A 17,100-nucleotide genomic window follows, 5' to 3' on the forward strand; every position below is an offset into this window, starting at 1 on the left:
TGGGACTTCCTCACAGGCATGTGGCCTGCTGGATGTGCCGTCACTCCATGGCTACCCTTGTTGGCATCTATCAAAGCCTGAAACCTTGAACCACTTTGGGGCTTTGATAGATGCCAACAAGGGCTCTAGAGCTAGCCAGTCCTTCCTACAGCTGATAACCCAGGGCTTTTACAATCACAGTCTCAAGGAAGGACAAACAGACAGGCAATCCATACTCCCGCATTCCAACATTGGAGTTGGACTTCCTCTTCGGCCACGGTCCTTCATGACCGTTCTCTCCTCTTTACAAGTTTCTCCTGACAGTGCTCCCTTCATAATTTACTCACTTGTGTGTGTCTCTGCTTTCAGAGAGCCCCACCTCTGCTAAGGGTTGTAGAACCCCTGTGAAAGAGGGTGAGAGCATAGACTAAGGGGTCTGTCTTGACCTCCCACCTAGCAGCTCACTGCAGTTAGCTAAGGATACAAAAGGATCGGCCAAGAGCTCAGAGATGCCAGATGCTGGTGTTTACACTCTACTTTTGCTTTCCAGGCCCATGGCAGACTTGATGCCTCTGAACATACTGTAAGCCCACCACAGGGTTCTCTCCAGGTCAGCATTTGACACAGCCGCTGGGCTGTGGCTGCTCTTGCTATTTCTGCCTTGCAAAAGTCTGTTTATGGCTTCTGTTAATAATAAACCCACTGGCATCTATTCATCTGGGTTTGCTCTTCCTTCGATCACAGTCAAGAGTAGAACTTAAGTGCCAGGACCCACAGACGACAGCAACGTCACCTGCTGGTTCTTTCTCTGACTCTAGTGATGAGATGTAGCTGGTTCGCTCTGAGCCATGGTAATTTCCAAAGCAAAGCCATTCATTCTGTCTGCTCAAGCACTTTATTCCAGTTTAATCAGGCAGTGGAGGTCATTTTGGGCCACTGCTTGGGGGCTTGGAGAGTTCTCTGCTGCGCAGCACCGTTTAGGCTGGGGAAGTGCAGCAGGGCCCAGCAGCCTCTGGAAGATTTGTCAGGTGCCTGGCAGCCACAGGCTACAGAAAAGGCAAGCTTGTTATCATTAGAGGAATGGCAGCACCAACACTCCACCAGGTACTGATGGCCACTGAGAACACACATACACACATGCAGCACGGTTGCCCGGCAGAGCAGTCTGGGTCATACCTTCCTTCCTGGGCGGCCAAGATCCCCCTGTGCATAGAGAAGACAGATAAACAAAGGTTGTTTGGAAGTGATGTTCTGGAATCCAAATGCTTAGTAGGGTGTGGCTGTGGCTCAGTCAGTCAGCTGGTCACGTGACCAGTTATGTCACACCTGCCACGCCAGTGACCCGAAGCAGGACACACCAATAGCACCCCCTACTATAGCTGCATTCACCAGGGAACCCTCTTCATCTGCTAAGACAGAATAAGCACATATTTTGGTATTTCAACCAGAATATTCTCAGCGGTACCCCCAGAAAGCAAGCTGTAGCTACCAAGGTGAGGTGGGGCTGAAGAAGCAGAGGCTCCTACCTTCTCTCCCTTTGGTCCTGTCTTCCCAGGAAGCCCAGGCGGACCCTACACAATTGAGATAAGAAGTGAAGAAAGCACACATCCAACCATGGCGAGGCTGCAGGGGAGGGTTTGTGGTAGGGGTCTGTGGACCTAGGACCTAGGACTCTGCATGTGGAGGCTCCAGGCACCCCTGCAGGAACCTTTCATTCTGTAGCCTGCTCTGCTCTCTGTTTCTCTTCTCCCTGACATTTATCAGCACTGTTTCATGCACCATAGTTGCCTGTCTTTGGAGGTGAATTTTCTCCTGCGAATCCTTCAGTGCTTGATCAGATCAACCACAGAGACTGAGACTGCTGGGTCTCTGCTGAGATTGCTGCTCCTCAGCCTTGGGATCTTTCCCTGGGTTGGCTAAGCTTCCCTGAGGCCACACCAGGAGAGAAAGTTAAGTTTTGCACAAGGAACCATCCCCAGGGAGGGAGGAGCACGGCCTTGGTGGCCAGCTCTGCACTAGAGAACTAGAGGCCGGAGGATTGGGAGTTCAAGGCCAGCCTTGGCTGCACAAGCAAGTTCACAGCCAGTCTGGACCACCTGGGATCCTGTCTTACAAACAAAACAAAAACAAAAAACAAAGAAGCAAAAACAAAAATAAACAAAAAAGAGAAAGAAGAAGCAAATGACCCTCAAATGACCTGAGGACTTCAGGCTCTGAATATTCCTCTCCCCCAACTTTCATTAATATAAGGAGCATGTTTGTGCCCACCAACAGCCCTGGGAGAGAGGTGGCTCCAGTCAGAGGCTGTAAAAACACCAGTGTTTTGCACACCCACAGCCAGAAGCGGCTGTTTTCTGCTCATGCATCTGTGGAAGGCTCAGTTGATGACTGTTTTCCAAATTCCTTGGGATGGCAGAGAGAAACCCACTCCAAATCCCTTTATTTCCACCATACCCCTGCCGTCTGCAAGTGAACAACACTCGTGAAAGCCGGTTGGAAGTCTGGTTTCTGGAAAACCTGTAAGGACATTACAGTTTCCCCAGCAGCACTGAAAAATCCCAAAACTCAGTCCACACCCAGAGCAAACTAGTGATTGTTTGGGCAGTGGGAGCCAGTGAGAAAGTGAGCACTAGGAACGTTTGAACTTCTCCAGGGGTCATTGTGTGGAGACAGGAGATTCCACCATTGGTCTATCTGCCTTCTCTTCTGGGAACGGACTTAGGAAGTTGTTTTAATTGTATTCTCCTCGTCCTTCCAAGCCTTTCATTTCTTAAAATGATTAGAGCTATTTTATAAGATCATTGAGCTTGGCACCCACCAAACAAATGACAGATTCTGATTGAATGAAGGGTAACAGGCAGGGTGTGAGGTTCCCCCCTCCCTCCCTTCTTCCCTCCCTCCCTCCCTCCCTTCCTCCCTCCCTTTCTTCCTTCCTGTGATGGAAGTCTTACCCTGGCTGGCCTGCTACTATGTAGCTCAGGCTGGCTTCAAACTCAAAGTAATCTTCCTGCTTCCACCTGCCAAGTACTGGGATTACAGGCCTAAGCCAACCACCTCGTGAGATTACATTTCTAACCAGTTCCAGGCTTAGCTATCTCACTTTTAATAGCAACAGCACTCACTGTTCTCGGGGAAGGAGAGAGGCTGCACAGACTCCGTGGGTGGGCAGCAGAGCCTCCATGTGACCCCCAAGAGCTTGTGCAGCTCAGAGATGCATTAGTGTGGCTGGAGCCGCTGTTCTGAGCTGAGCAGAGGGTGGCTCTCCTTCCACAGGCTCTGTTTGTTCTCATGGGCGTCCAGACCCATCAGAAGAGAGCACTGAAGGTGGGGTGTGGAGTCCACCATAAAGGACTCTCGCCTGGCCTTCCTGCAGACTTCCCAGCACCTTAATGATGGCCTCTGTCCTCTGAGTTCAAAGTCATTTTCATTAGAACATTGTTCGGATGTTTTTATTGGTTGCTTCTTTGTTTGTCTAGTGTGTCTTATTATGTTTGCCTAAGCTAGTCTTAAGCTCAGGATCCTCCTACCTCAGCCTCACAAGTGCTGGGGTTACAAGCCTGTCATTATATCTGGGTCAATAAATGATTATGGAGAACAGGCTAGCTATAGCCCACAGGCAGGGTAGACTGGGAAGTGGGGTGAACAATACCCCTGTCTCTGTAGACATGGATTCAGTAACTTCTCTACAAAGTCAGAGAATAATTCTCTTAGGCTTGGAGAGTCACCTCTGCTGTCTGTAGACTCCTTAGCTCTGCCCTGATAGCTGGAAACAGCCATAGAGAATAAAACAATAATTAGAAAACCAGACGGGGCTGGATGCAATGCCATAGTTTTAGACTTGGTAATTGCAAAAAAAAAAAAAACAAAAAACAAAAAACAAAAAACAAAAACAAAAAAAAAAACCTCCTCTCCAACCTCTCCTTCCCTCCTTCCCACCTCCTGAGATAATGGTTTCATTCAGTAGCTCAAGCAGTCTTGAAGTCCAGCTTTAGTTCAGTCTGGTCTCAAACTCAGGGTAATTCCCTGGCCTCAATCTCCTCTGATGCGGATTAGAGCTATGTGTCACTATTTCGGGCTGATAAAGGTGTCTCTAGAGGGGGTAGCATGAAAGCCGATCTCTGAGTGACTAGGAAGAACTATAGAAGCTCCAGGAAGAGCAACAGGGCCCTAAGTGTGCGGACAGAGCCTGAGACAAGCTTGGTGAGTGTGCGCACACAGAAAAGGGACAGACACTGTGGCTGAACCGAAGGTGGAGGGTGTGTGAGCTGACGGAGCAGTCAAAGTCAGGGTGCACTCATGGGACTTTGTCTTTCAGGTCAGGAAGCTCAGCTTTTAGTCCCCTAATGCTAGGAAGCCATAGAGGTTCAAGTAGCTAAGTAGTGATTTCTATGCTTCCTGCCGAGAACATAGGAACCTACATGCTCCTCCCTTGGACAACCCAGAGCCTCAGAGCCGTTGAAAAAACCCCCGTGGCAGCAGACCAGCCTGGGATGAGGATCTTCAGAGTACATTCCTTTTTGTCTAGAAAGTTCTTTCTCTAACACCAGGCTTGTTCCTCAGTCTTCTCTTTTACCTTGGGTAGGGGCTGCTTGTAGCAGTCCGGAGCCCAGAATGCTCAGGTAACAGGTTCCTCTGACTGCCATTTTTCTGCACTGAGCAGAGCACCTCTAGGTCCAAGAGTGGAGAGGATGGTCACGTCTGTATTTGGTCATAGTGACAGTAGCAGCCACTACCATATGGGCAGCATCCCATGTGAGATGCTACAGAAGAGAAACCAGCCGGGCAGTAAGTACATCATAGGGGCAGGAGCTATAAGGCTCTGCCCACTGGGATTCTTTGTTTGCGGGAAGACACAGGAGGGGGCCTGGAAGGATGCACCCACCTGGGGTCCAGGGGGCCCAGGAGAGCCGAGTGAGCCTTGAATGCAGGGTGATGGTGAGGCCTCAAGTTCCAGAAGATTCTCCATGTCTGGAGAGAGAAGCTTCAGAGCAAAGCAATAGGTTAGAGGTCAGACCAATGAAAGAGATGCCTCTTGGACTTGATCCTGATCATTTTCTATATAGTGGGAGCCTCTGTGCTCTTTTTCCCTAGGGTTTTTTTTTTTTAAATAAAAAATAAGTTGCTACAGACCGTAGTTGTCCTAACGCCTTACATCTAACTGCATTTTGATACCTATTCTCTAACTTCTGTCTACCCTGCTTCTTCATGTTTAGCCTCCATATCCCATGTTTGCTTTCCCTTTTCCCACCATAGGGATTTAGTAAATACTTGATTAAAAGAAGGAAATGGGGGGCCCTGCATCTGGACAGCTGATGGGAACTTGGAAGCTAAGTGTTTTTTTTTTTTTTTTTTTTTTTTTTGGTTTTTCGAGACAGGGTTTCTCTGTGGCTTTGGAGCTTGTCCTGGAACTCGCTCTGTAGACCAGGCTGGTCTCGAACTCACAGAGATCCTCCTGCCTCTGTCTCCCGAGTGCTGGGATTAAAGGCGTGCGCCACCATCGCCCGGCGCTAAGTGTTTTCAAAAAGATGAGGCATTTTGCTACATCTAACTCCCAGAGAAGAAAAGCTCCCTCCTTCACATATTAAGATGACAGGGGACAAATTGTGGCAAAATTGGCACAACTGGTACAATGCCCAGTCTGGGCCGTGGCCCCTGAGTGAAGGTAGAGCTGCCTCTGTCAAACGAGATTCAGAGGTGGGCATGTTGAGTCCTGTATGGGGATAGCATGGGGAAGTCCGGAGGTTTTTACTCACCGAAGTGCAGAACACTCACCAGGCTCCGGCTGCCTCTGAAGAAGGGTGGTGGGAACAGTGGGGGCGGCGGAGGGGTCAGGAGGCAGCATGCTTTGTGGCTGCCCCTTTTCTTCTGATCCAGGCCAGGCAGGGCTGTTCAGAGAAAACTGCTACTTTTTAGCATGGGGGAATGAAGGCTGAGATCTTCTTTGGGAAAACGCTTGGTGTTTTCTAATAGAGCAGGATGTAGATATATACTCCAGCTTAGTGATTTTACATCTAGGGGTTTACCAATAGAAAGGCAGGCATACTAGAATGTTCGTAGCGGCAGAAAGGGCATGTTTTTCGGTTCCTAGTTTTCCTTCTCTTGTTCGGATGCCTGACCTCACAGAACAAGTCCAGGTGGGCCTCTCCGTGCCTCTCAGAGCTGGGCTCCATGGGGAATCTTATCTCTAGAAAGCTTTCCTTCACTGGCAGGCCAAATTACAGGGCCTTACTATGCTTTTCTCTGGGTTTGTCCCTGTGTTTGTGCTTCTTCACAGGATAAAACTGTTTCCTTCTTCCTCCCAGAATGTGCTCCCCTGGGAGGGGGACAAGGGCCAGTTTCTATCCCCAGGGTCTAACACTGTATCTGATAGACACCAGACTTCAGTAAATGGTTGCCGAATTAACAATTAGTGATCAGTACTGACTACATGAGGCACCATTTGTGTGGTTCATGTATACAGGCATGCCAAACCTTATAGCAACCCTGCGCAAAGCTAACCAACACTGCCATTGCCGTTCCCTCTTCACTGACCAGCTAACCAAGTCAGTGAGTCAATTTGCTTAAGGTCAAACAGTGAGTCAGCAGTGGAACCTATACTCGAGCCCAGGCAAGCTATTTCAAAAGCTCGCTCTTTTGAACTCTGACTTCCGATAGGTTAAAAATCAAGACTGGGACCCAGGAAGAAGGCAGGGGATTCCCATAACGCCACTTGAGACCACCATATCATTATCTTCCTACCAAAGACTACTGGGAACACAGCCAAGGAAGAACCAAATTGGGTTTGTTGGTTCGTGGCAAGAAGAGAGGGCACATGGGAAGAACCAGCAAGCACAAAGAGAAACTTATTCTGGGATTCTGGCTCCTTGCAGATTTGGGGAGGTGCCCTAATGAAAGATCTTGGGTCTCTCAGGGCAATCACTTCTCTCACTTCTTCCTGGAAACTGGAGACATCTTCAGCGAACATAAATTATCAGTTGCTTCTGCTGCCAGAGCATCTGCCTTTTACACTACCCCACCCCTCCCGATTCTCCCCTTGACCTACTTCATCCCGGCAGGTGGAGGGCTTTGGTTTCTGCCCCTCTCCCACCTCCAGGAGCTGTAAATAAACCAGACTGTTTATTTACAGCTCATTCCAGCGCTGAGTATTTCCATCAGGTGGCTGAGTTTAGAAGCAGTGCCCCCACCCCCATTCACTTTCCCCATCAGCTAAGCCAGGGCTTCAAGTATCTATTTTGGTGCTGAGTGGCCCATGAGTCTCTCCCAGGCCTGTGCTGTCTCTGCTGGAATAGTACTTAAGCTCAGGGACCAGCCTGGAAGAGCCCCAGAAGGCTCTGTTGTAATGGAAACTGACTTGTGTGCAGTACATCGTGCCTGCTGTGGCCTGGTGCACCGTGAGCACGGCTCAGCCCCAGGCGGCTGCCTTAGCAATGTCAACAAAGGACTCCAAGACCACTGGCCCTCACTTCAAGATACCAGTGCCATGTTGTTTGTGGGTATCGCACTGCCAAAGCAGAGGTAACTGTCTAATGAAGGTTTTTGGCAAGTGTTTTGTTTTTTCCTCATTAGAAACTGAGTTCTATTCTTGGAAAGTGATCTACACCAATGGACTTTTGCAAATACAGGAACTTGCTTTGCAGAGTGTGAGTCTGGAGGGCACATGGCCTTGTAATATGGTACAACTCACTTCCTCAGCCCAAGGACTCAAGTTTCTTCATTTGTACCATCAAGAGTTTGGCATATACTGCCTCCACAGGCAGTTTTTAAGGTCAGTGTGACCCCGGGATCACCACTAGGTCTATCCTCATTTTCCTACATGCAAGACAAGCCCAGGCCACCAAGCAAGGCCACCAAGCAAGGCCACCAAGAAAGGCCACCAAGACAGCCGTTCTGATTTCAACCTCCTACACCAAACAACATCCCTCAGGAGAAGCCAGCGAGTCACTAAAAGCTGCCAAAGGAAGCAGCTATGAAAGAATAAGACCTCCTGCCTCCGCAGGATGGAAAATGGCAAGTGCAACCACATGCTGGCGTTCTGTACCTGCCCGGCATGTGGTAGCAGCCTGCCGAGTTTTCACTTCTTTCCCACCCGTGAGAGAGCAGTGTTAGAAGGAAACACCAGAAAAGGAGAGGTGGAAGGGGCATGTTCCATGCGTCACTGGCTGCATCAGTGGTAGGCTGGGAGGCCCAGCAGCAGTGACATCCACACAGGAGCTAGCTGTGTTTGCCCAAAGTTGTCTACGATTCACATATCCCAGAGAAGCCTGACTCCCTGTGCTGTCGCTTAGCCCCATGCACAGACCATACTGCCTTTGGAAAACAAATTCTGATCCTAAAGGTGAAAGCATTTTGAAGTTCTTTGAAAGGCCATGGTGGAGGTTTGCACCAGAGTGGGCCTGGGCATCAGGTGAGAGAGGACACACCTGCCAAGAAAGCGATTTGGTGTTTTGGTGGTTCTGAGCCTTTGAGCCACATCACCCAAGCCAGTTGGCCTGGAATGATGGCGGGCCTCCCAGTCACTTAAGGGGTGGGGGCAGGGGGTGGACACACGGACTATAGAACGTGGTTTTACTTCAAAGTCAAGGGGACAGCAGCTGCCAGCCACCCTGGAGTCAAGGTCACCAGAGGGACAATAAACAAGTTCACACACATGGGCACGTGTGCAAGGCCCCCACTAACTCCATCACACCCCTTTACACTGCAATCCTAACACTGGCTGAGGAGTTTCTAATTTAACGTCTGCTAATGCTCCCAGGACAAGCCTAATGTACAGGTCTTTTAAAAAAAATGCATGCACCACACATTCTCTCTCTATGTCCCTCTCCCTCTCTCTCCTCCCTCTCTAACATAGGCTCGCATTGCGCACGCGCACACACTTACTCACGTAGCCAGCTGAGTGACAGAGTAGTCCTGAAATGGCGAGGAGATGCGTGAAGCTGAAAAATGGGCCCGTCATCGTGGGGCAAGGCCCAAGGCAGACTGGCCGGGGAACACAAGCTAGAGACAGGCTGAGATTTGTCACGCCCCCACGCTGTCCACGCCTGGCTTGCTTGGCATTTGTGCTAGGAGTCGGCCAATCCCTGCTTTGATGTTGTTTCTGCCCCAGATCCAGGGTTTTAGGGGCCAGTCCCGAGCTCCAGGCAGCAGGGATGGGTAAGCAGCCCTGTCCTAGCTCCTCTCTGATGCTTCTGTAGGGTGAACCACAGAGACACAGTACCCTCTGCTGGGGCAGGATAGGCGCTCCGGAGCTTGGGGCACTGATCACCTCACGCACCACTAGGAGGAAACAGCACAGTCTGTCAGCCAAGCGGCTTTTCATTTGGCTCAAAGCTGCCTCATCGCTACCGCTCGGACGTGTTGGAGTCGCACACCACAGAGCATCCAAGGAGACTCTGCCCTCTTCTGCTTCAGGGAAGACCTGTGTGGCTCAGTGTTTGCTATCTGGCAAGGTGTTGCCAATAAAGTCACACTCAAAACCACAAAGCACAAACCCTAGATATATTATATATGTGTGTGTGTAATATATATATAGTCTTCTACATATGTAAATATGTGTGTATACACCCATACATATATGTATATTTCCAAGGACCCTGAGGGTTGAACCCAGGACCTCAGGCATGCTAAGTATGTGTTCTACCACTGAGCTACACCCCGAGTCTTTACTGTAATATTGTTCATAAAATAGTAAAGTGGTACATGCCAGATACACACTGAAATATGCCTGATACTGTATACCCAAAGTATGAACATATACAATATTCCAAATCATAAAAGATAAGGGTATTGGTTCTTAGTAAAAGCACCAGTTTAAGCAACTTAGCAGTGAGCTTTATAACAAGAGTAGCAGACCTTTCCTATAAACAGCCAATATTAAATGTCTTAGGATTCCTGGCAGACATGGTCCCTGTGGCAAAGAACTTTGCCATTAAACACAAAAGCAGTTGTGGGCAATATCTGAATATGTGAGTATGACCAGGTTCTGATAAAACTTTATTTATAAAAAATGAGAGGCATGCTGATTTGGCTCCCAGGTTGTAGTCTGCTGACCCCAGCACTGTACCATCAAGTGAAAAGACAGCGACCAGGTCCATCCATGGTCTGCATCATTCCCTAGAGCATGGAGGGAGGACCAAGTGTGTGGATATACCATGACTAGACTTGATTTCCAGCCCCAGAAATGTGTGTCTCAGAAACCAGTCCTGCTATCAGGCAAACATGATTTAAGTCCACACTTAACAGCTGTGTGCCCCTGAGGACTATGTCTCCGCACAGAGTCTCAGTTCATCCACCTGCAAAGTGGGTGTTGCATAAGCTACTCTGGACTCAGTCAGGAGGATCTGAGCCAGGCCTTTGGGCATTTCTGGCGTAGAAGGCTTTGCATCAGGTTTTGGGGTAGCTTTTTCAGGGTGAGAGAATGGAATATAGGGCTAGGGGTGTCTGGAGGGATTAACAGGGGGAAGAGATGGTTGACGGCGAGGAATGAAGCAGGTAGGTAGAAAGGTTTCCTGCAAGAGGTGGCATCTGAGCTGAGTCTTAAAAGCTGAGATTTTTCCAGCACAAAGAGAGAAGGGGGATAGGAAAGGCTTGGGCTGAGTTCCTCTGGGAACTAGGTCTAAGACATTAGACCAAGCAGCATCAAGGGCATGAAGCACTCAGTTTAGAGGCCCAACGGTTGAACAATATCACCCGCATCATCTCCCCCGGGGTCCCCTGTTATGCTCAGAGTCCTCTTGATGGTTTGAAGGAGAATGGCCCCCAGGGGCTCGTCTGTTCCTGCCACCATGACTTCACTCTGCCATCATGGATCTAACCCTCTGAAGCTGTGAGACCATCAAGTACTCTCTCCTGTAAGCTGCCTTGGTCACAGCAACCGAAAAAGAACTAACACAGTTCCTGTCTTGTCCCTCTTCTCCCTCCTCCTATTCGTCTTCCTTTTTGGAGAGGTCCATCCTACAACCCAAGCTACCTAGGGCCTACTGTGTAGTTTAGGATTTCAACTTACCATAATTCTCCTGCCCCATGATCCCTAGTACAGGGATTACAGGCATGAACCACCACATTGGGTCAGATCTTCATGTTTTTTTTCCAAACATCATGTCACAAACCTTTGGAAGTTTTCCACTTTCACACCAAAACCATTACACACACACACACACACACACACACACACACACACACACACACACACACACACACACACACACACACACACACACACTGCATCATCAGACTTTTTTAAATAATGTATTCGTTTTATTTTATGTATGAATGTTTTGCTTGCATAGATTCTGCACACCATGTGTGTGCTTGGTGGCCTAAGAGGTAAGAAGAAGGCATCAGGTCTCCTAGAGTTGGAGTTGTGGATGATTGTGAACCACCATGTGGGTGCACGGAATAGAACCTGGGTCCTCTGGAAGATGTGCTCTCAACTGCAGAACTGTCTCTCAAGCTCCCGACATCAAACTTCTCTTTAAAACTTTTCTTTAAAACACGTTAAAAGGTTTTACCATGTAACCAGCTCAGCTGGCCACATGTCACTCATGTGAAAATCAGTCAATGGCCCTGAGCAACTCTGAATTTCTGGCTATCCTTAGTACCAGGCTGTGAGTCTATGTCCTGCATCTTCTGTGTGTGTCCTTCAGCTGCTCTTTCCTGTCTGTCTTATTTCACTTCTTCTAGCTTTATCCTGCTCTCTTTGTCCTCTGTCTTCCCAGACGCCACCTTTATACCACTCTCTGACCTCCCAGACCACCTGGGACTTAGGGTCCTTGGTCCTTCCCCTGACAGGAAATTGCTGTTTGAATGTGGGTCACTTTTTTTCCCCTGCATATGCAAGGGCATCTGCCCAGTGTGCTCTGAGCTTTCTCCAGCTTCCCTCCACAGAGGCTGTGCTTTCTGGACACAAGGACCCTCTGTAGGACCCTGAATACAGGGAGGTGCATCCCTCCTCCCTGATATCAAGCCTTGTCCTTAGTTTCCTGGGCCCAGGCCCAGCTTACTCTTGACGAGCTGCCTGCAAGTTTAATTCATAATCAGTTTCTGGGCCATCCTGCCACTGTCAACAGGTGGCACATTCACAATGCTTCGTCTTAATTGTGGCTCTGGGATTTATCGCCCAGGCCAGAGGACCACTTCTGGAATATTGCCTCCCTGGGCACCATTCCAGAATTTCCAGTCCCCACTGCAGCACAGGGACCTGCAGATCACAGCCAAATGGACTCTGTCATGGCATCTGTCTTCACTGGCTCACCAATCATAGATCAATATCTGTGGCCAAGCTAATTCCAAGATAATCCCAAGCTAATCCCAGGGGTCCAGAGTTCTCATGTGAGGCAAAGATGTCCATACTTGAGCCATGCATGATCCTGCAATCCCAGTGCTCCCGAGACTGAAGAAGGGGACTGTGAGTTCTGGGTTAACCTTGGCTACATAGTGAGACCTTATTTCAAAATTCAAGAAAAATCATTGTTGAGATGACGCAGAGAGTTAAGGCATTTGTCGGCAACCCTAAAAACCTGAGTGCAGTCCTAGGGCACCATCTGATGGAAAGAAAGAACCAACTCCTGCGAATTGACCTTGGATCTCTAAATGTATGCCACACACATGCATGAATGAGCGTGCATGTGCATGTATGCACACATGCATGTACACACACACACATACACAGTACTTTCAGAATTCTATGTGCTTGAGAGTAGAGCTCAGGATCCCACCAGCCGTAGAGCACTTCAAATCCCATCTCCAGACCTTCTTGGGCAGTGGAGTAAGTTGAAGAAGCCCACTGACAAAGACTGTCCCCCCCCCCTTGACAGGCTTCACTGACTCCTTGACTAAGACTCCAGCTTGAACTTGGGCTCCTGCATCCATTCTTACAGTAGTAGGTACCCCACCCCCACCCACAATAATCAACCTAAAGAAATTTCTCGCTCTTGACAACAACTCAAGTCTTTACAATGAACGTCTCTGGCTTGCTTTTGACAAAATGTTGTGAGCTAGATTTGCCAGAATCCCCCCATCCACTCATCCAATTGGCTTCTTTAAGTCTCTCTTCTTCTTGTACTGGAGCTGATCCAGATCTTTGTCACCCACATAAAGAGTCTTAACAACAATGCCAACAACCTTGAGTTCTACTGACTATTGCCTCCAGATCCATTGCTTTCATTGTCTTGGGCTAGCCCTACTAAACATCCTACTGGATTCTACAAGCATTTATTGAACATCTATGCATGCTAAGCTTTTCTACACTAAAATAATGATGATACTGGATTAGTACTCTTCATGCATTTTGTCATTAGTCCTCTTAGCTAACCATCTTCATTTTGCTAAGGCAAAAAATGACTCTTGGCAAAAATCATATTAATAGGTCTGGGCTCCACAACTAGAACAGACATGAAAATCGAGTTCATGAGAAATTTTACAGACATCTCTGTGAAGAAGTAGTATCCCATAGTCACCTTAGCCAGGCTTGGAGGTCAAGCTCACTTGACCCCAGTCACTTGCACCCTTCCCATTCTTCTCACTACTTCTGTGGAGCCAGCAGCTTCCCTTTACTCTGATCACTCCCTACCAACTTCACTCTGGTACCTCCCTCCCAGCTACTGACTATCCATCTCAGGACTGTCTGGAGTTGGAACTTCACAGAGAATGTTGCCATTTCCCTCAAAGAGTTCACCACTCCACAGGCCAGTGAAACCCCTGGGAACTGGAGCATTTGACTATATTTGTCAATAGTTCTGAGCGCAGGCAATTCCACTCCTGGGGGATGGTAGAGTCACAATATGGAAAGAACCCATAGATACTATTGTTTGATATTTCATATTATATCCTTAAAGAAATGGTTTGATAACAGAATCAAGAATGAAAAACTTACAGAAATAATACAAACTCTATAGACTTGTAATGAGAAGTTAGATGAAAGGAGTCATACTGTTGAAATTGACAGTCAAAATCTGTTAAAAAAGTTATGACACACTACCAGACAGAACATCCCTACTGGAAGGCTATATAGTTGCCATCCAAATAACCTCTAAGGATGAGAAGATATCACTAATGGAAAATTTAAAAACTTGAAATTACATGTGCAGAATGAGAACTAGAAATTAAATGATTTGATGAAATCATTAGAAATATTCACAGGTCAAGAGATTCAGATTTTACAAAAGACAGTGATAAAAAGATTTGAAACAATTGAAGAACTTGTCAGAACTGAAAAGCAGGGAACTGAGGTAAATACAAAAGACAATAGTAAAGACTTAACATTGCCAGTACTTCTCAGATTCAGAGATGACTTAACAAGAGTTTTAGCTACTTATACTGTTACTATTTCTGAAAATCCAGCAAATATAAAATACACAAAAGGATATACAGAATGTAAATGGGAGCCTAACTGTATGAAAGATCTAAAGATATTAAGTAAGCAATAGTTTCTTATGGCATGCATTCACCTTATGTGAGACAGTTAGTCAAGACTTGGACTTCAAAAAATAAGGTTATTCCACATGATTTGCTTCAATTAGTCTCAGCTGTATTAGACCATGACCACAGCTATAGTGGAAGACTTATTAGGAGGAGGCTAAGGCCCTTGAGCATCAAGATAAAGTCAGAGGTTTTGAGATCTCCCAAGATCAAATTTTGGTGAAGACTGTTATGCTGATCCAGATAGTCAAGCTACATACAATGAACACATCTGTCTCCATGTCTTGAATGCTTGGGATGAGATTCAAAAACTAAGAAAAAGAATTGAATTGTATACTACAGTTTATACAAGGCCCAAGAGAACCCTTTAGTGACCTTTTGCAAAGATTAACTAAAGCTGTACAAATAGGGGTAGTAGATCCAGAAGCTAGACAAGTACTCATTGAATCTCCGACTTTTGACAATGCTAACTTAGAATGCAAAAAGGTATTAGGGACCTTAAAGGTCAGATCAGCACCAATGGATGAATGGATCCTACACACAGTCAATGTTGAGCCCTTTGACTATAAGACTGAGGCTTGGGTAGGAGAAGTGATTTCCAAACGTACAAAGAGACATCACAAATATCAAATATTTTAATTGTGATAGAATAGGCCATCTGAAAAGGAATTGTAGACAAAGCATTCCTAGAAATAATGTTTCTTCTGGGAATAACCAAAATAGAAGACCCTAACTTTCTGAATTTTGCAAAAGATGCAGCAGAGACCAACACTGGACCAATGAATGTAGATAAACAAGAGACAAACAAGGCAACAAATACTGTTGGGAAACTCCTTAGGGGGCCTCTCACAGACCTCCAGATTGAACATGGTCCAGTCATTCCCAGTCACTGCAGAGGACACACTTCTCCAGGAGAATTAGAAAATCCAGTGTCTGTTGAAAAAAAAATACTGCTCTGGATGATAGGATAACCATGGAGGATAAATCAAAATTTTCAGTAGAAAGTAGAAAACATATATTTTGCCAGAGTTCTATAAATGATCAAAGACCAAAACTGAGAGTATGAATGAATAACTTATAATTGAAGGATTATTAGACACAGGTGCACATGTGACTATTATTACTCGGGAATCTTGGCATCCGAATGGGCCTCTACAGGAGGCAGATATTTGATTCCAAGGAATTGGAACCCTATCTCAGGTAAAACAGAACAAGACATGGGTTGAATGCATGGGGCCAGAAGGATAGAGAGGAAGGCTGAGGCCATATGTGGCTAATATAGCAGTTAATCTATGGGGTCATGATCTGTTGCAACAATGGAATACCCAGTTTAACATGCCTGCAATCTCAGAAATGGATCATAAACCCAGAATAGCCAAAACAAATGTACAATATAGGAACTTCTGGAGACATCACAATCTGTGACTTCAAACTCTACTACAGAGCTACAGTACTGAAAATAGCCTGATATTGGCATAAAAACAGACAGGAGCACCAATGGAATCAAATCAAAGACCGGGATATCAAGCCACACACCTATGAACATCTGATTTTTGACAAAAAAGCAAAAAATATAAAATGGAAAAAAAAAGCATATTCAAAAAATGGTGTTGGCATAACTGGATATCAACATGTAGAAGAATGAAAATAGATACATATCTATCACCATGCATAAAACTCAAGTCCAAATGGATCAAAGACCTCAACCTAAAACCAACCACACTGAACCTCATGGAAGATAAAGTGGGAAGTACACTTGAACACATTGACACAAGAGACTACTTCCTAAATATAACTCCAATAGCTCAGACACTGAGAGCAACAATTAATAAATGGGACCTCCTGAAATTGAAAAGCTTCTGTAAGGCAAAGACACAGTTAAGAAGACAAAATAGCAGCCTACAGAATAGGAAAAGATCTTCACCAATCCCACACCAAACAGAGGACTGATCTCCAAAATGTACAATGAACTCAAGAAATTGGTCATCAAAAAAACCAAAACAATTAATAAAAAATGGGGGTACAGACCTAAACAGAGAACTCTCAACAGAGGAATCTAAAATGGTTAAAAAATGTAGGAGCTGCTTGGCTGCTCAGCCTTGGAATAATCTCACAGAAACTATATTATTTAAAACACTGTTTGGCCCATTAGCTCTAGCTTCTTATTGGCTATTATTTAATTCATCTCCATTAATCTGTGTATCGCCATGTAGCAGTGGCTTACTGGGTAAAGTTCCATCTGGCTTCAGTGGGACTACATAGCTTCTCTTTGACTTTGCTCTTCTTTCTCCCAGTATTTAATTTAGTTTTCACCTGCCTATCTAATTTCTGCTCTGCTATAGGTCCAAAGCAGTTTCATTATTCATTGTTGGTAATCACAGCATACAGAGGGGAATCCCACATCATAAAGACACTTAAAAAATGCTCAACATTCTTAGCTATCAGAGAAATGGGAATCAAAACAATTCTGAGATTCTGTCATACACCTGTAAGAATGGTCAAGAGCAAAAATTCTGATGACAACTTATGCTGGAAAGGCTGTTAGGTAAAGGTCACACTCCTTTGTTGCTGGTGGGAGTGCAAACTGGTATAGCTGTTTTGGATACCAGTATGGTGATTTCTCAGAAAATTAGAAAACAACTGATGGAGGAAGATCATTGGTTAAAAAAATAAAGAAACTGCTTGGCTGGCCCTCATAGGTTAGAA

At 46.3% G+C, this 17,100-nt stretch overlaps 1 protein-coding gene across 1 annotated transcript in view; it reads right to left on the reverse strand.

The window, feature by feature from the left end:
* The window catches only part of Colq (collagen like tail subunit of asymmetric acetylcholinesterase), a 68,076-nt gene that overhangs the window by 25,457 nt on the left and 25,519 nt on the right, over positions 1 to 17,100 (reverse strand). Inside the window, exons 2-5 of the mRNA XM_005348653.3 lie at positions 5,752 to 5,864; positions 4,862 to 4,960; positions 1,506 to 1,550; positions 1,156 to 1,182 (exon numbers count right to left, since the gene is read on the reverse strand). Coding sequence (XP_005348710.1) covers positions 1,156 to 1,182; positions 1,506 to 1,550; positions 4,862 to 4,960; positions 5,752 to 5,864 — 284 coding nt within the window. The remainder of the gene's footprint in view (positions 1 to 1,155; positions 1,183 to 1,505; positions 1,551 to 4,861; positions 4,961 to 5,751; positions 5,865 to 17,100) is intronic.

The sequence above is a fragment of the Microtus ochrogaster genome, chromosome 6 (assembly GCF_000317375.1).
Source record: "Microtus ochrogaster isolate Prairie Vole_2 chromosome 6, MicOch1.0, whole genome shotgun sequence".
NCBI lineage: Eukaryota > Metazoa > Chordata > Mammalia > Rodentia > Cricetidae > Microtus > Microtus ochrogaster.